At 51.7% G+C, this 19523-nt stretch overlaps 1 protein-coding gene across 3 annotated transcripts in view; it reads right to left on the bottom strand.

Annotated features, from left to right (window-relative positions):
- Nucleotides 1-1248: 1248 nt before the first annotated feature.
- LOC133353525 (rho GTPase-activating protein 20-like) overlaps nucleotides 1249-19523 on the bottom strand; it is a 43975-nt gene continuing 25700 nt past the window's right edge. For all 3 annotated transcript variants that reach the window (XM_061569834.1, XM_061569843.1, XM_061569852.1), the window contains 9 exons: nucleotides 18059-18136; nucleotides 16919-16985; nucleotides 13362-13583; nucleotides 12433-12620; nucleotides 10806-10967; nucleotides 8324-8433; nucleotides 6065-6254; nucleotides 5621-5744; nucleotides 1249-4308 (listed from right to left, as the gene is read on the bottom strand). In XM_061569834.1, the coding sequence (XP_061425818.1) occupies nucleotides 2768-4308; nucleotides 5621-5744; nucleotides 6065-6254; nucleotides 8324-8433; nucleotides 10806-10967; nucleotides 12433-12620; nucleotides 13362-13583; nucleotides 16919-16985; nucleotides 18059-18136 (2682 nt within the window). In that variant the 3' untranslated portion in view covers nucleotides 1249-2767. The remainder of the gene's footprint in view (nucleotides 4309-5620; nucleotides 5745-6064; nucleotides 6255-8323; nucleotides 8434-10805; nucleotides 10968-12432; nucleotides 12621-13361; nucleotides 13584-16918; nucleotides 16986-18058; nucleotides 18137-19523) is intronic.

Below are 19523 nucleotides of genomic sequence, written 5' to 3'. Positions count from 1 at the left end.
TCGCAAGGGTAAAGAGGGCAATGAAAGAGATGAGAGGAAGAAACGGCACTCGGAATGTCCAAACAGAGCAACGGAGATGCTTCAAGACACCCGGGTGAACAATAAGCAACATGACTACACAGAGTTGTAACAGCAGCAGTGGGGGAAATAGCAAGTAGTTCCTATTGATGGGCATGACATGACAATGACTCCATTTCGCAAGGGAAAAGCGGCAGGCCTTCATCCATGACTGATGATGGCGACTTTATCTGATTGAAACCGTCTCCTAAAACACGTGTTTTTTAATCGAGGGACTACTTTCAGTCTTCATGCCTTCAACTTGACTGGTTACGGTCGGGCGTTGGTGTGACCTGTGCGAACGTACACAGGCTGACAATGCTATGGCTCCCTCCTCTGACAACGCAGAGCACTACACAGCAACTTCAAACCCGAGGAAAGACGCACACGTGTCTGGCAAGCACAACTCCACTCTGTAAAGAACAGTATCCATTCCAGGATTTACCGAATACGAGAGCGTGCTGCAAACGCCGGCCCGGATCTTCGTAGTGGTGGAATGGCGCGCAATGCAAATTCACATTTAAAATACATTCTAATTTCAAAAGTTCAAACAAGGATTTATTGGCTTTAAAGTAGAACAAATATGACTTACAGTTACGTAAGAAAATATATTTATGCAAATTACATGTTCTCGAAATATGAACATTAACACAAGCATTTAAATGTAAATATCGTGAATATAAATGTTCTTGGACCAGCCAACCATGACTAAGTAAAAAAAGATACTTAAACATTCAAGCCAAGCGTGCTTTTTTCAAAACCGCATAGATTACAATTTTAAATTTTTGTAAAACACGCAAATGTACAGTACCATATTTAAAACTATTCAAAGCAAATCATGATTAAAAAAGTTATACAAATCTTGCAGTTGCAATTTTGTGGTGCGGTGGTTTTGTGCGCTGCGCTCCAAACCTGGTGACCAGAAATTTTATTTGTGGCCGTGGGTCAAGTGAGTGGCAAGTGATATCATAACCACTGGTCCCAGGCATTCCCCCTTCAAACAATCTCCTTCATCCACCCAGCAGGGGATGGCTTTCATCCAGCAGTGGATTCACACAGTCAGTTCACGTTCTTTTTTAGTTACTTAAGTTATTTTCTTTTTAATACCATCCGAAGTGTGTTACATTTAAATCGTCAAGCGCAGCTGTGGCAATTACAAAATAACTGAAATATGGTAAATGCCTTTTTTAAATTCCAAGACGTTAATTAACTTGACATGACATTTGCCAAGTTTTAAAGACTGTTGTTACGTGCCTCCGATAAATTGTCGTTATTTTCTTCTTGCATTTGGCAATATGTTCAGGAGATAAATGCCAATGTTGAGGTCTGCCAGCAGTGAGAAGGCTTCAGGAGAGAGTTTGTGTCGTTCTGCTGCTCTTCCTACATTGGAGGAGCGCAGACGACATTGGGCTGACATGGTCCACAGTTTGGGTTGCGTGGCCACAGCCGCACTGCTGTGGCTTGTCTTTAATCTTCCATTCACGAAGGAGTTGTGTGCATCGGCCTGTTGACGTTGTGATGCGGTCAATTCGTGCCACCAGAGTCTTCGAGGAGAAATGTCAAAGCCAGGAGGTGCGATGCTCGAGTCTCGCACGACGTTGTGAAGATATTTGCTCTTTTTTTTTTATAAAGAAAAATAATTACAAACACTTAGAACAACGATACTGGATTCAGGCTAAGCTTGAAATGAAAATACAATGGTTCATAAAATCCTGACAAAAATGTACAATGCCGCCAAATTGTTAAATTAAAAGGGCTAGGATCTTGCAAAGACAGCGGAACATTGGCCCCAAGCGAGCGATTTTCACTCAGAGGTACATGCGCGTAGACCATGTATGCTGGTGCCACAGCCCACATTTGCCAGATTTGTGAGACAAAAAAACCTCACAAGTTACCTAATTTGGTAAAGTCACTTAGCAACATCGCTCCGTCCCTTTTAAACTACCGCAGACGCCACACATCTGCGAAATAGATTGCGCTCGCGTGAGCACTGCGCTCTAAGGAATGCGCCGATGCCAAGCGCGCCAACGATCTGATTTGGCTTGGAAGGCACAAGCGTGAGTGCACAAGCTAGCCGTGCACCCAGCGCCGTGTCACTCTTGAAAAACCACGCGAGACATACACATCACCGTGTGTCGTTCTGCGGCATGAAACAGGTACGTCACAGTCGGTCCGCAGGTGGCGTAAAGTGTGGGTACTCTCGCCCCCACTGAGAAGTCTGGTCAGAGCGATAGATCAGCCCAAACTACCTTCCAGACGGCTCGTCAGAGCTCCCTCAAGCGGAGGCCTTTGAGCCAGCGGTGGCCTCAGCAAGACACTGCAGGGCTGTGCCTTCACCTTTCACTGGACGTGTGTATGTATACACATACACACGTGTGTATACATACACACGTGTGAGAACACACGTGTGTATGTATACACACACACGTGTGTATGTATACACACACACGTGTGTATGTATACACACACACGTGTGTATGTATACACACACACGTGTGTATGTATACACACACACGTGTGTATGTATACACACACACGTGTGTATGTATACACACACACGTGTGTATGTATACACACACACGTGTGTATGTATACACACACACGTGTGTATGTATACACACACACGTGTGAGAACACACGTGTGAGAGCACGCGTGTTGTATACACGCCTAGGAATGCACCGCATGTTCAATGCACCTGCGGCGGGGGGGTTAAGCTCTGCGTTCCAAATCGTGGCTCTCCACTGCACCGTCGCCCGGGCCGTCCGTCCACGTTTGGCCACAACCGGCGCACGCTGGCGACCCGCGGCAGGCCGGCAATCCGCCGTCCTGACACCGAGCACAGCAGCCACGGCCGCCACCACCGCCACCACCGCCACCACTGCAACCATCACCGACATCACCGCCACCACCGCCACCACCGCCCTCGTCAGGCGAGCGCTGTCCACTAAAGAACAACCCTTCTGGGGCAAATCCACGGGCGGCCCCCCTGCGGGGAGAATCCGAGGGCGAGGGGAGGGGGCGCGTCCCGGCGCTGCGACCGGCCGCTCCGGCCTCCAGGATCCCGCAGTCGCCCCTGAAGAGCGGCGACTCCTCCCCCCGTCGCGGCACCACCGTGCCCCGCCGCCCGTCTCCGCTCGGCATCCTCTTGAACGTGTAAGAGCCCGTGCGGAACCAGGAGCGGTTCACCAGCGGGCTGAGCAGCGACTCCACCACGCCCTGCATCGAGCCATCCTGCCCGGGCGTCCTCCGCCGCTCGGGAGAGTTCAAGGCCCCCGCGGACCACGCGTGCCGTCTCTCTCCGGCGACGCTCGCTCCTGGGCGGGGGCGGTCGGCGGCGGGGTGGTCGGAGTGCAGCGAATCGACGGAGCAGGAGGAGGAGGGGGGCGCGGTGCAGCGGTTCCGGTAAAAGATGGCCGACTGCGTGGGCTCGTGCGGCCCCGGGCTCAGGCTCTGCGACGACTTCAACAGCCGCCTCCGCATTTCGCTCGTCACGGGCCACGCGGCCGCCTTCTCGGTTCGGTAGAACGTCGACGCGGAGTCGAACGACAGGTTGAGCCCGGGGCCGCTGGCGGACAGCGAGCGCTTCAGCGGCTCGGTGACGGCGGCGGCGTCGCGACCCCGGGTCCGGCCGTCGGCGAGCTTGGGCGCGGACGGCGAGTCGGGAGACGTCGAGAGGCAGAGGAGGCTCTCCGCCGAGCTCTGCGAGGACGTCGACATTCCGCCCATCGACAGGTTGGAGGACGAGCCCGGCCCGTAGGAGGGGAAGTTCAGCCTCAGCGACGCCGGCCTGGACAACGGCACGCGGCTCCTGGCCGCCCGGCTCGCGGGGGTGTCCGCGCTCGCCGGGGGACGACCCCCAATGCCGTTGGCGCGAAACACGTCGTCGTCGTCGTCGCCGTACTCCACGTTGCCGTTGCGGTCGTTGCCGACGACGCGCCGGCGCCCGCTCTTCTCGGGGCTGTCGCCGCCGTCAGGGTTGTCGTGGCTACGGCCGCGAGCGCCGTCATCGCCGCCGTCGTCGCTGCCGACCGGGGAGGCGTCGAGCCGCGAGCCGCCGGCGTTTGGCCGCCGGTTGACGCCGAGGTGGCAGAGCATGTCGGGGAAGAGGGCCTGCGCCGTGCGGCTGAAGCTGAGCGCCCGCAGGCACTCGGACAGCAGCTGGGAGTCGTCGTCGCCGCGGCCGTCGTCGTGAAGGCCCGCGGGCGCTCCGTCGCACAACGAGTCGCGTTGGCGCAAGGACGAGGAGGCGTCTAGCGAGGACACGGGGGACACGGAGAAGACGGCGTGCCGGTGGCGTCAGCGAGAGCGTGCCACTTACAATTAATTCACGTCGTTCGGAACATCTGACGAGAGGCGGGCTTACTGAATGTTACAAAGGTCCACCCCCGTGTAGCCTGTAGCAGACTGTTGGGGCAAGCGCTGTTAGTGAGCAGCGGCCGTGAAAGCCGGCACGGCACACGTGGGGGTGGGTGGCCAGCACCACGCCCGGCCGCCTTTGTTTCCTCAGTGGCGATTTTTAACTGCAAACTGCACCAGGTACCCATTTGAGGCCGAGTCGACCTAGGGGAGGCCCAGGACCAGTTCAAATAATCGTTGAGTGGGAATCGAACTCGCTTTGCTGGGTTCGTAGTGGCACGCTAACCCCTCCACTACCGCTCCCCACTGAATGACACACACACACGTATACATTTAACACTTCATTATAATTCTAGATTTGAAGCTTTCGTGACTGCAAGGATTCATATTCTTAGGTTTTTTCGGTAAAGTCACGTAGGTAAAACATTAAAATTAATAAAAGTAAAATAATTTTAATGTTTTACCTACGTGACTTTACCGAAAAAACCTAAGAATACTTCATTATAACTCATTGAAATGCAATGTCCAGATCTGATGTTTTCAAGGCCCGTGCATTACAAGACATAGGCCGTCAATGCCCAGACTACGAACCCTGCAGAAACAACAAGGCCCAATTCAGGCGTTAGGTGAATGTTTTATTTCGTCTCATTTTCAGTCCCTTAGCAATGATGGCGCAAATAGCCAAGGCCGTGTGTTTGCATTCATCAAGACGTGAAACTGTCCCTTCAGTTGGTGCCATGGTGGTGAGATGTTAACTACCTCGCCTGGTATACAGGAAGTCGTGGTTCGATCCCAACCCTGACGCCTGCTGTCTATTTGGAATTTTCATGTCTCTCTCTCTCTCTCTCCGTGGTGGCGTGGACTTTCCTCCGGGTCCTCCTCCGGTTTTCCTTCCACATTTAGAATCAACATCACGCGTTTAGAGAATTTGACTGCAACAAATTTCCACATGACGATAAGCCACTTCGTTGAGCTATCATTTGTGGCCAGTTCGCTTCTGAAAAAGAGCTGTGTAGCTCAGCGTGGCCTTCCCTGATAGTAGTGGATAGAAGTGTAGAGGGAGCAAGCGTTTGCTTGCTCACCTAACGCCACTGCTGACGCAAGCACCTCCACTACACATGGAGCTCCAGAGAGCCCCTCTGAAAGGTGTATGGCCGACTCTGTTCTATAGTTGAAAATGTCTAATTACTCGTGCTCTCCCCAAACCTGATGAGTCGGAATTGTCGGTGTCCGTTTGGCTCGGCTCGGGCAAAGGACCGAAGATCGTCGTCACGTCCTCTCCGAACAGCTCCTGGCAGTGGCAGATCAGGAACTCCACCAGCTCCACCACCTGGCAACACGGCACACGGAACACGCTCGGTGGTGACGGCGGCGGCGACGGCGGCGAGTAAAAACCGAAGGCACGAAACTGAAAAGTAGTCCCTCGTTTTTGTGTGAAGCCACTTGACAAGGAGCTCCTCAACACAACGTGGAGCCACAGCCTCCGTAAGGCCTACGAGGACAAGCAGCACGATCTTGAATTCCACTCGTCTGGAGGGAACACGGGGGGAGCCAACGCGACGATGCGAGCACGCGGAGAGAGCTGTCGATGTTGTCGTCGACGTCGTTCCTAGTCGCCACCGCCGCCGCCGCCGCCGTCGTCGTCGTTACCTGCAGCGTGTCGCTGCGCTGCTGCTGCTGCTCCCCCCCGCGGCTCGGCCACAGCAGGCTGGGCGCGACGCACCGCGCCAGGTTCGCCGCCGTCATGTGGTTGTGCCGCGCCAGCGCCGCGACGTGGTGCAGCACGCAGAGCAGCGCACGCAGCAGAAGGTGGTGGCACGGCGGCACGCGGCGCAGCAGCCTGCGCCGGGGGCGGTGAGGGGGAGGGGGGGTAGGGAGGGAGGGGTCGAACTCACTCCGGGTTGATTTGCACGACAACGGTGGCGAATACTTCGCGGAAGAAAGCGATGAATAAAAAGATGAATCTCAACTAATCGATCGTGGTACTACGGTTCCACGTGAGCACATCCCCACCCCTCTACCCCCCTCCTGCACAGCCACCAACCCCGAATCGGACAGTGTACAGGCCACATTTCAGCTCAACGTGAACTAAAATAAAACTAAACGTAGCCAACCGTGCTAATTGGAGAAATAAAAGGTCAACGATTAAGGATACTACATCTGTAACAAAACGAAACTCTGAGAGGCTCCAAAACCCTCGAAACTAAACTAATTTTCATTTTTCAAGGTAAGGTCCAATGAGCTATATAGCTCTTTTTCAGAAGCACCCTGGCAACAACCGATAGCTCAACGAAGTCGCTTATCACGTGGATATTTATAGCAGCGAAATACTCTGAACGCGATGTTGATTCTAAATGTGGAGGGGAAAATCAGAGGACCCAGATAAAATAACCACGTGACCACAGGGAGAACGTGCAAACTCCAAATATACAGGCATCAGGGTCGGGATTGAACCCACGACCTCCTGCATACCAGGCGAGGGAGTTAACATCTGGCCACAGGGGCACCCCATTTCAGCCCTGCATTGCCTGCTCACGGCGACGCTGGCGGAAGCTCTAGACAGCCGCTCTGGAGTGTAACTTGGCCTACTCTTCCACGCTGGCCAGACGTCTTGGAAGAGGTGGGAGTACCCACACTTTGCCCCACCGCACGTGACCTGCTGATAGACCGACTGCGGGGGGGCGGCGGCGGCGGTGGGCGTCGTGAAAAACGGTGTCGCGGCAACCCCGGCAGGGCAAGCCGAATAATGGGTCGGCAAAACGTCTCAAACAGGTCGTGGGTAGCAAATGATCTGGAGTAGAAAAAAAATAATGGTATTTAATCTGTTCATGTTTTGTTTATAAAATGTATTGTGAGCCAGCAGATCGCAGCGATAGCAAACTGCCATTTCCATAAACACGCCTTCAGATGTTGCTAGGAAATCATTTTGGAGGTCTCGGCACGTTGAGCCAACATTTGGTGGGTATACAGCAGCGGGTATTGCATACGGAGAGAGACTGGCCCTTGCCACAGTTACGTGGAATTTGTATAACTGCCTCAGAACCGATGTTGGAGATATACGCTGTCCATTGCTCATTTACGAGTGGAAACACTTTGACATTGACACTTTGAATAATGGATTTAGGGGTAGCCAATTTAATTCCACTTTATCCGAATTACATTCCAATTACGCTCATCGGCATTACGTCATGAGATGCAACACATCCATTTGGAACGACTGCAGACAATGGTGCATCGCCCTGTGTCAAAGAACAACCTGAAAAAAGCCATAACGCAGAACTACTTCTGAGGTCAATTCCTTTGCCTCGTCCACACTCGGGGCACTGCACTTTCACAAATATGGCCCATTATGGAGATATGTCACATGGCAGTTAAAGCAAACATTGTAGATTACCTGATGGATGTTTTTATTGTACGGTCATTGACCAGAATAAACACGTCATTCGAGACCCAAACACCGCACCTCCTGGCTTTGACATTGCTTCTCGAACACTCTGGTGGCGTAACCATCAACCCCCATCAGAACAGGCCGATGCGCGCTTCTTCATGAATGGAAAATGAAAGACAAACAATAGCAGTGGGAATGTGGCCATGCAACCCAAACTACGAACCATGTTGTAAACCCACTGCAGTCTGCGCTCGTTCAACGGAAGAATAGCAAAACTACAGGAACTCTCTCCTGAAACCCCCTCATCGTGGCCAGCAAACCCTGACTGTGGCATTTCGCTCCTAAACATATCGCCATCATCCGTAATAAATTGTGACCAGGCAAAGTCCGTCAACCCGATACACTTAAAAACCCGGTTAAACGACAGGCGGCTTCACGGATTCGAACCCGGGTTTCAGCAGTGGCATCCTCAGTGCTCTGAACCCCTGAGCCACTTGGCCAGCGTTGTAATCATTATTGACCTTCGTACGCTCTGCAGTCTCTCCTGAGGGTGCTCCTCTGAAATGCCATCGAGCCAGCCGTGGTACAGCTCCGAGCAGAGGAGACTCCCGGGCACATTGCGCAGGAAGTCCTGCGGCGGTCGCGCACACGACACGCGACACGCGACACACGACACGCGACACGCGGCACACGACACACGGCACACGGCACACGGCACACGACACGCGACACACGGCACACGACACACGGCACACGGCACACGGCACACGACACACGAACACGCGACACGCGACACGCGACACACGACACGGGGAACCAGCGTCGAGTCAACACAGGGCTGGACGTTCCACCACGGACAGCATCTTCCTGTAGGAGGCAGTAGAGCAGGTACCTCGCGATTAATGCGCAGGTTTTGAGTGGCGTCATCGCCTCCTGTGCATGGCTTTTCTCCAGGCACTCGCACAAGCAAAAATGAATGAATAAAAACTTGGTTCAAACATCCGAAGCATAATCCTCCTGCAACATTATCTTAACCCTGAGTGTTATTCATTGTTTGCAATTTGTGGCCTTTCATCATCATTGTCGGCCACCATCTATTTATATTTTACCAGGCAAGGCCCACTGAGCTATGTTGCTCTTTTTCAGAAGGGACTTGGCAACAAATACAACAAAGTGGCTCATCACGTGGAAATTTATTGCAGCCAAAATACTCTGAACACACGTTTCTAAATGTGGAGGGAAAAACCGGAGAACCGGGAGAAAAATCCACATGACTACGGCGAGAAAATGCAACTCCAAATATACAGGCATCAGGGTCGGGATCGAACCCACGCTCCACTACTGAACCCCTCCCTGGCTCATACCAGGCGAGGGAGTTAACATTTCGCCACTGCAGGGGGAAGTCCTCTCCAAGCTACTGCCATCTGTCACGTTGCCAGGATGTAAAAATCTTCTGAGCAACTGCACGCACAAGCTGATCTTATTGCTCCATCTCTGTGACGTTCCCTCCTTTGGATGCCACTGTCGTCAGTCTTGACCAGTTTAACACGTAGGCTTTCGCGACCAATATTATTCATAATCAACGTTTTTGGGTTTAGATCGCGTTATTTATAAATGTGTCGTTACCAGCGAAACGTCGTACTCAAATTGTAAATGTTGTGGTTTCGCGCTTCAACACACCGGTGGGCTAAAGCAGTGAACTAATTTGTCTTTTGTCAACGTGACACTTTTTTACTGATTGGCCGTGTCGGGTGGTGGAGGGTTACGACACATTTATAAATAACGCGATCTAAACCCAAAAACGTTGATTATGAGTCTTGACCATCACCGGTCATCGTCCCAGCCCACAACGGGCCCTACCCAAGCTGATGAATATTTTCTGAACGGTCAGCAAGATGTCACCGGTGTATGTTCTCCAATCCACGTGTCCTTCTTTCTGTCTCCCACACTCACTTCTTATGGCCGATATTTATCCGAAATGATTTCCACAATATCACCGCAATAAGCAGCCTACCTCGAGATGTGGTGACCAAATTGAATCAGCGGAGGTGTTTACAGGTGACGAGGCATAAAAATACCGACATTCCCTCATGAATCAACGTCTGTTTACGCAGCTGTGCAATTATTAATCACAGAGCTAATTATTGCCAGGCGCCTAGGTTAACTATGCCTCCTGTGTAATGAAGCCAAAAGCACCTGATATGAATAAGGCAACAGGGCTCAATAATATTGAATTTAACAAATACGACATAAAAAAATATTAATTTCTAAACTAACCCCTGTTACCTGGAAGCAACTATGAAGGAACTACCATCAAATCTGCACTCTTTGTGAAAAACATCTCAATATAAAATACTATACGGTATATTATATTATTTTCCATATTAATTTTCTTTGTTTACAATATGAATGGTAATTTACGAAGTGTTACAGTATTACATGGTAAGTCTCCAAGGCTGGGAACGCATCCTCATAGTACTAATGCTATAATTTATTCTATCTACGAGGTTTCAAAATACGAACAAAGCTCTGGGAACGCATCTACTTTGTATACCGATGTATTACAGGCAGTCCCCGAATTTCAAACGCCTAACTTACAAATATCCACACTTGCGAACGAGCTACCATGAGACACTTATTTTTAACCATCCGACTTGCGAACGTGAACTCACACTTGCGATCCGAACCGCGGAACTATTTGGTTCGGAAAACGTGCAATTGTTAAATATTTCTCCTTATTTATGAGTTTAACAATCCTTCACTTTGTCTGTTGAACCGTAACACATTTTACGACACCGACCGCACGTGCGTTTAAATACGGCACGTGGTTTTGTTGCGACTAACGGACCGTTCCGACTTACGAACGGCTCTCGGGGAAACGGAACCCGTTCCTAAATCGGGGGTTGGGGGGGTGGGGTACGACTTCCGGTAATTGCAAATTTTAGTCCATCGACCTCTCGGCGTCCTTCCAGGCCAGTGTTTGATTGGCTCTCTCCCAGTTACCGTGAAGACAGCCGCAGCGACGTGCGGTGTCTCTTGCGTCCAATCCACGTGCTCCCCAGAGGCCAGCCTCTCCCTCAGCGTCCGGCAGTGCCGCATGTTCGCAGACTTCCGGAAAATCCCCCGGGTGAAGGGGCCCTCCCGAAATATTGCCGACAGCAAGGCCTACGTTTCGGGTGGGGGGGGGGGGGGATTATTAAAGCCATCGTTAAAAGGGTCTCGTGACGTGGCAGCGCTACATAGGATAAGAAAAAACGAAACGTTCGATCAATTTAATTTTCCGTCTTCATTCATATTATCATCAGTCATGCTCTATCAACTGCTGGATGAATGCCTCCCCATGCAATAGCCGTCTCTCACAGTACTGCAATGCCACTCTCCATCTAGCTGCGGCACAGAGACCAGTGTCGTCGCGATTGAGCGTGTCCGTAGATGACACGAAAACCCATCGCAACGCAATTATGATGGGCTTTCTCGTCATGTACACATGTTATGTTGGTTGCCATTAGCCAAGCTATGGACCCAAGTCTGTAGAAGTGGGTGCTGCAACATATATGGTTCCCAGAGGCAGACTTTGCATCAGCGAGCACTGGTGACGGTACTGAGCTGATGAGTCCTAAAAAGGACGAAACCGGTCGACAGTTGTGTCTCCATCTAACTTCCACCTGTAAGTCGGTCACATTTGCTCAGCGTTCTTCGAGGGTGACCTCAGACAAGAAGAACCACAATGCAGTTCTTTAGAAACTTCCCATGCTCTTTGCAGAATGCACAAGGGGCGAGTGCTATTGTGTACACGTTTCTACGCGTCATCGCTTTGTTGTAGAACTTCACACGGTCAAATTAAACTGCTTTGTTCCTTCAATGCTTGGCGAAACAGTAAGAGGGTCAGGGTTATGGGCAAATGCCACCAGCCTTAACAAATAACCCCATCATGTTTCCACCTCACGTAACGTGTATATAATGTAAAGTCTGGTGTGTTTCCTCATTGTTGTCGTGTATCTTGGAGAGATACCTCCCAATGTTTCACGAAAAAAAAATTTGTACGCGACTTGTTTTACTCGTATTTATCTTGAGTCCCCACTTTGCTTCATTTTCTTACAACAGATGAAATCTGTCCGGGTTACATTCCCATCTCTTTATTTTAAAATCGAATCCGAGAGAGAAGTTTATCACTCCCGTGGACAAGGCCGCGTCCTTGCCACTGCAGTGATAAATGTACCCGAGTTGTATCCGTGTTGCTACGGCAGCCTGACAGTTCTTTACAAAGAAATGCAGTTTTTTTTACGGTAGTTAATTGCTAATCTTGTCCGAAAAAAAAACATAAACCGACGTGGGCATTATTATTATTATTATTGGTGAGCTTTGCAGTAATGTGGAGAGCGTTTCGTCTTGGGGTTTTTCGTGAACCCATGTGAGGCAGGACGGACAGGTGGATTGGATAGACAAAACATTCCCGAGAAGAGCAATAGCTGAACAGTGGGATGCCTGAAGTGTCATTTTTTCATTAAAGCCATTACAAACAAAATATTTTACCTGGATTTCTTTTCATCTTTTTTGACATTTTTTTCCCAACTCTATTTAACAAGCACGTGCATTCGTGGCATTGGTTTAACTGAAACGTGGACTGTACCATAATTGATCTGGGGGGCGCCCCATCCGGGCACAGCAGGGACAAGGGAACCCCGAAGACGCCGCCGGCGGAGGGGGCGGCGGGGGAGAGGGGCGAGAGGGGGGCGTCCGAGTCGGAGCGCGAGGAGCTCCGTCGCAGCGTCCACGACATCAGCGACCGCTTCCTCCTCAGCTTGCCGCCACTCGAGTCTGCGCGCACACACGCAGGCCGCCACCGCGCCTCCGTTTAGCACGGTTGGGCTACGTACGGCGTGCAAGGGGTTCCACGTACGTACGAGGCCCAAAGGGGCAGCCCTGCACTTGCACTGCTAGCGGAAGGGTCTAGACCAGGGGTCGGCAACCAAAATAACAAGAAGAGCCATTTCTTTCCAATTCGGTACAAAATTCAGTATTTCAAGAGCCGCAATGCATCTGGGTACATACGTACTCATCGTCAAGAAGCAGCCCGTAAAGAGCCGCATGCGGCTCCGGAGCCGTAGGTTGCCGACCCCTGGTCTAGACGAGACGAAGCTCCAGAGAGCCCTCACCCCCGTCCGTCGAGGGAATTTTAGCCTCCTCTGGCATGCTGGCCAGACAGTGATGGAACGGGTGTCGGTGCCTATGATAATCGTCGCTGGTGTTGGCCGTGATCGGGAATAGAACTCGGGTTGCAGGATTCGTAGTGCAACGCGCTAACCTCTATGCCACCGCAAATACAAAGATCCTCCCCGTATAGCCTTAACAGACTGCTGGGGCAAGTGCTGTTAGCGAGCACCTATGAAGTCCGGCACGGCACACAAGGGAGTGGGTGGCCAGCACCACGCCCGGCCGCCCTTGCCTCACCGGTGGCGATGTTCACAGGTACTCAATTGAGGCCGATTCGACCAACGCCAAGTCGACACGCACACAAGCACGCACGCACACACAAGAGTAGTCGCACGTTCCCCTCACCGACGGGCTCGTCTCGAACGTAGGTCGCGGCTGGCGGCGGCTGCGACGGCCGCCGCTGCGTCGCCCGGAGCACGAAGTGGCAGCGGAGGTCGGGGGGCAGGCTCTCGTCCGGGAAGCGAGCGTCCACGGGGAAGGAGCTGCCGCCCACGCGGACGTCCGAGCCCAGGCACTGCACGGCGTCGCGGACGTGCCGCATGCGCACGCTGTACGGCTGCTCGTGCCCTGGTGGGGCACAGCAGGGGGAGGGGGGTGGGGGGGGGAAGGTGCACGCGGAAACGCGTTTAGGGGAACTGGAGGTCTGTGGGCGTTGTGTCTACTCAACGAACGCGACCGCGCAGAGCAGCAGTTCCCAGACTCGTGGAGTACACGGACCGCCTCTTCAACCTCCAACAATGTTGTGGACCACCGCGTCCGACTAGTTGTTTCAAGTTGTACATTTCCCTGGTGAGGATCATAGTACGGTGTTTGTCTTCTTTTCAGTGGGCCCCCCCTGCCCCGGTAGTAGCCCCGCGGACCACCAGGTGCCCACCAGGGGCCCACCAGGGGCCCACGAGGGGCCCACTAGGGGACCACCAGGTGCCCACCAGGGGACCACAAGGGGCCCACCAGGGGACCACTAGGGGACCACCAGGGGACCACGAGGGGCCCACGAGGGGCCCACCAGGGGCCCACCAGGGAACCACCAGGGGCCCATGAGGGGACCACTAGGGGCCCACCAGGGGCCCACCAGGGAACCACCAGGGGCCCACCAGGGGACCACTAGGGGACCACCAGGGGACCACGAGGGGCCCACTAGGGGACCACGAGGGGCCCACCAGGGGCCCACTAGGGGACCACCAGGGGACCACCAGGGGCCCATGAGGGGACCACCAGGGCTTCGTGTACCACAGTTCGAGAACCACTTGCATAGAGGTTTTCGCTACAGTTTTGACCCATGGCATTTTACCGCTCGGCGCGCCGTCCCGACGTTTCGCTTCCACCCCACCCCCTGCAAGGCTTTTAAATTCGGTTCTGAAAGAAGCCGCCAGCACTTGGGAGTGAAATGGTCAGAAGTCACCGGCGAACAATGACGCGCAACAACGGCACAACCCGAAAAACATCCGGATAGAATGTTTGTAGGCACCGCGGTGGCGAGATGTTAACTACCTCGCCTGGTATGCAGGAGGTCGTGTGTTCGATCCCAACCCTGACGCCTGCTGTATATCTGGAGTTTGCACGTTCTCCCCGTGGTCCATTTTTTACCTCCACCGTTAGAATCAAGTATTTGGCCGCTATAAATTTCCACGTGATAAGCCACTTCGCCGAGCCATCACTTGTGGCCACGTTGTTTCTGTAAAAAGATCCGTGTAGCTCAGTGTGCCTTACTGAATAAAAAAAGGAAATTTGGTTAGTCTAGAGGGTCTTGGAGCCTCTGAGTTTTGTGTTGTAACAGATGTTGATTCCTTAATCACATCACACTTGCCCTATATTTCTTTTCCGTTTGTGCGTCTACTTGTTACGTGCCCCCTTTACTCTTCCCCATCCCTTCCCCCCCCTGCCCCTCTACCCCCCCCCCCCCCCCCCATTTCTTGGTCGTTTAAAAAATATACATACATACCCCGATACGACGACGCAAGCGTGCATTGTTTTTGATAAGCAAAGCAAAGCAAAAAAATAAATAAAAGAGGAACAAGAAGTGAGAGCACACATCCTGCCCCCCCCCCCCCGCCCCCCCCCCGGGTCTCTCCACGGCCCCCACCAGGGGTTGCGCAACAAAGACGAGGGTGCCATCGTTGTCGCCATCGTCATCGCCGCGCTATCATCATCTGTGGCCAGCTCGCTTCTGGATATAGAAAAAGCTCAATGGGCCTTACCTGGTTAAAAAAATAATTATTATCTAGTAATTTAGCACAGTTGGCTACGTACGGTGTGAAAGAAGTTCAATGTTGCGATCGAATGCGGACGGAGATTGCGGTGGCCGTGGTGTCTTGCGCGCGGCACGTTGCGCCATCGCCCATGCTGCCCAACTTTAGTTACATCGACTAAATTACACGCGCATCTCTACTGCCGCTCTGTTGCAGCAGCTTGCAATGTTTTTTTTTTTCGAAGCGATAAAACGTTAGATTAATGCTAAATATAAACCATTGCAAGAGAAGGCTGCGAGTGGTTCAATGCCTACAGGGAGGAGAGAATGAATACGGAATTGAAAAATGACTCCAAGATTAACAATGCAAAACATATCCTGTCCGTGCCTGAGAGCGGGAGTGCAGTTATAGTGCAGTGTTGGGAAAATTTGAGAATACACAAACGCATTATTTATTCAGAAACACTCCACGGGGTTCTAATTTATCCAGCAAATATTATAATGGATTTCAAGGCTCTCTTGCTGAGGGACACTGCGTTGGGATGTTGGGCTGAACTCTGAATGAGAATTTAGCGCATGCCAGAGAGTAAAAGCCACTTGTTCAGGAGCATGTAAACAGTCCTGTGGCGCAGAGGCAATCACGAAGGCACAATGTTTAACAGATGGACAGTCTGCCAGTAGGGGTGCCGCAGTGGTGAGATGTTTACTACCTTTCCCGGTATACAGGAGGTGGTGGGTTCAATCCCGACCCTGACGCCTACTGTATATTTGGCTTTTCCATGTTATCCCCGTGGTCACGTGGATTTTCTCCGGATCCTCCTGATTTTCCCTCCACATTTAGAACAACGCGTTTTGAGTATTTGACTGCAAGACATCTCCACGTGACGAGCCACTTTGTTGAGCTATCATTTGCGGCCAGGTCGCTTCTGAAAGAGAGCTGTAGAGCTCAGTGGGCCTTACCTGCTAAAATAAAAATCGTATTAAAGTAGTTTAGTTTATATGTTGTCACGTGGCTTTTACCCAAGCAGGTGATCTGTGGGTAATTTGCAAATTTGTCAAATATGGACGGTGAAGCTGGCACGCAGCGGCCTCGTCTTTTCCAAATAACTTCACGGGATTCGCTCACATTCACTGTGAAGCAGGATGACGAGTGTTTTTTGGTTCGTGCACCCGGCAGTATTTACCGGGGCAGCCCATGGGCTCGAACTAAGAACCCCCCCCCACCGCCCCTGCGACAAGTGGCAGTGGCGTCCCCCCTGCCCCCTTGCAGGGTGAGCCACGGCACCAGGGGTAAACACTCAAAAACGCTGATAACAACATTGTCAACAAGTTACATTTATATGAATTTACATACTAAAGTGTTTCGCAAACATGATAAAAAAAATGTTTAAAAATTTTCATTTTTTTTATTCCAAATTGTACTCTTAGTAGAATCACAATTTCGCTACAATGTCATCTCGGAAATACCCAAACTGCTTTGCACAGCAGCTGTGGCATCATTTCACACAGAGGTTGCTAATAAATAAATTGCCACTAGCGCTCAGCCGACATGATCAAGACGTCACCCTCCTACGATTATCTAGGACAAATAGGGAGAGTTTAACCTCGAATTACCCTTGTACACAAACTTCAAATAGAATAAAAACAATCGCAATCATGTCATACTGTCCGATATTTTAAACAGGTGCTATAAATAGAAAAGAACAAACGTTACCTATGAGTGGATAAGGAGTCCCATCTTTGCCAGAGTAAACCCACAGCTTGAAATCGCTGGATTGGCCCTGAAAAGAATATTCACACACGTCAGCACGTTCCATCACATCCAGGCCCCAGCAGACGCTGACAGCTCAATTACCATCCTAACTGTGCCATTCGTAATGAGATTGCAATTACAACATGAGGGCAATATTAGATAATCCAGCTGCTGTAATAGTAATTATACTGGTAGGAACCACCTGGTTCCACCAGCCCACAAGAGATTATTGTGTCCGTCCGTCGTGCATCCAAAAATGGGAGGGGTAGGGCTGGGTGAAGAGGGTGGGGTGGGGAGGGGCTGGGTGGGGAGGGTGGGGAGGGGCTGAGTGGGGAGGGGAGGGTGGGGAGGGGCTGGGTGGGGAGGGTGGGGCTCGGTGGGGAGTGGCAGGGGTGGGGCTGGGTGGGGAGGGGCTGGTCACCCCGTGGTGCCCTTATAGAACTCAACGTTTAACCTACTCATGCCGGGTTGTGCCCGCCCTCACAGTCGGGCATATTTGCGGAATACACCACGCCGCCGTTGACCCTGGCCATTGACCGAGCAACCCAACGTTCCTACCAGCTCCCTCCGCAGGATTGTGTTAGTTGACTCCAGGTCCCGGAAAATGTGCGGATCGGAGCGGTTATTCGACCATCCTTCACCACTCTGGGTCAGTGCGAGTTGGCGAAGGTGGGGAGCACAGAAGTATGGTGCGACAACGGATGTTTCTGCACTACCCTCTCCTGCGCTCCGCATAATTCCACAGCAGCCTACACCAACCCTGTATACACAGTGGTCGCCCTTTGAAAGCGCTATCCAGGCTCAAACCGGCTTAGCTTCCAAAATCTGACGAGATCAGGGGCGCATTCCAAGTGATTTGGCCAAATCGTAACAATGATTATAATAATTTACATTTGTAAAGTGGCGCATTTCATCCACAGATCCCAATGTGCCGTGCATGGAAAGCAGAAAATGAACAGAACCTGCAGGGCTCACGCTCAGAACTTGTGGGTAAAGGCCAGTTGAAAGAGGCAAGTTTTCAAGACAGGACATTAATATAGCCCATCGTACCATGGCGTTCGTCTGCCCATTCCAAGTGCGTAATGCGTGCGCGTCGCTCACCGTGATCGAGAACTGCTTGAGAGCCATGGCGATCACCTCCTGTGCTGTGTCCGTGTTGCCAACGCACAGGGTCTTAGCCTGCGCACAACGGAGGACGATGATCGCAAAGGTTTCAGGTTTCAAGTTGATTTCGCTGAACCAGGTGAGAACTCACGAGACCAGGATGGGTCTCGCATTTGCAAGAGTGACCTGGGTCACAAATAGGACACAGGCAACAACATAAACACAAGTCCAGCGCAACAATAAAGCGAAAAGAAATACAGAAGCCAAGTAAATGTACGGTTTCAAAATGCACATTCAGAAATCCGGTTCTCGTGCTGCTTTTTTTCTACCTACGTGACTTTACCGAAAGAACCACAGAGTATGGATTCCTGCAGTCACGAAAGCTTCAAATCAAGATTTTATCGTACAGCTGTTTGCATGTGTGTCTGTCTGTCCAGCTTCAGGGTACATTTTAACGCCTATACACTTGTAAGGGGGCGCCACAGTGGCGAGATGTCAACTACCTCGCCTGGTATGCAGGAGGTCGTGAGTTTAATCCCGATCCCGACCTTGACGCCTGCTGTATATTTGGAGTGTGCAAGTCTCTCTCCCCATGGTCGCGTAGATTTATATCCGCTCCTCCGTGTTACCCCTCCACATTTATAAACGCGCGTTTACACTATTTGGCCGCTGCTTTACATTTCCAGGTGATGCTGAGCCACTTCGTTGAGCTATCACTTCCAGCCAGGTCTCTTCTGAAAAAGAGCTGTGTAGCTCAGTGGGGCTTACCTGGTAGAATAACAAATAGTTTTAGTGTTATTTCAACAGGCATCGGCCCCTACCGAACACGTGGTCGTCATGCCGTGCCTCACATTCACACCCTCTTTAATGACGGCGTAAATGAGCCATGCGGGGCGGTAGCGAGGAGTTTCCCGTTTTGTCCAGACGGAGGGACCGTCAACAACCAAACACCACGGACAAATTACAATGACAAAGCGGCAGCCGAAAGAGGGTCAAGGGGACAACCTTCGAGCAGGAATGAAAACAAGCAGAGCGTAAATGGGCAGGGAATGTGAGGGTTTGCACGCGCTCAGCGCTAAACACTGCTTTAAACTAAATAATGTTAATGTTATTTACCAGGTAAAGCCCAATGAGCGACACAGCTCTTTTCTAGAAGCGACCTGGCCACAGATGACAGCTCAATGTGGCTTATCACGTGGAAATTTATAGCAGCCAAATGCTCTAAACGCTTGTTTCTAAATGTGGAGGAAAAACCGGAGGACCTGGAGGACAATCCACGTGACCATGGGGAGGACATGCAAACTCCAAATATACAAGCATCGTGGTCGGGATCGAACCTACAACCTCCTGCATACCAGGCGAGGGAGTTAACATCTCGCCACTGCAGCAACCTGGTGTGGCCTCCATCTATCAGCGGGTAGAGAATGGCTGTCAATGAGGATGGCAATCCGTATGCTGCATG

This window comes from Lethenteron reissneri, chromosome 6 (genome assembly GCF_015708825.2).
Source record: "Lethenteron reissneri isolate LAM-NWPU_2019-01 chromosome 6, ASM1570882v1, whole genome shotgun sequence".
NCBI classification, from domain to species: Eukaryota; Metazoa; Chordata; class Hyperoartia; order Petromyzontiformes; family Petromyzontidae; genus Lethenteron; species Lethenteron reissneri.
This window is presented reverse-complemented; position numbering and strand designations above follow the sequence as displayed.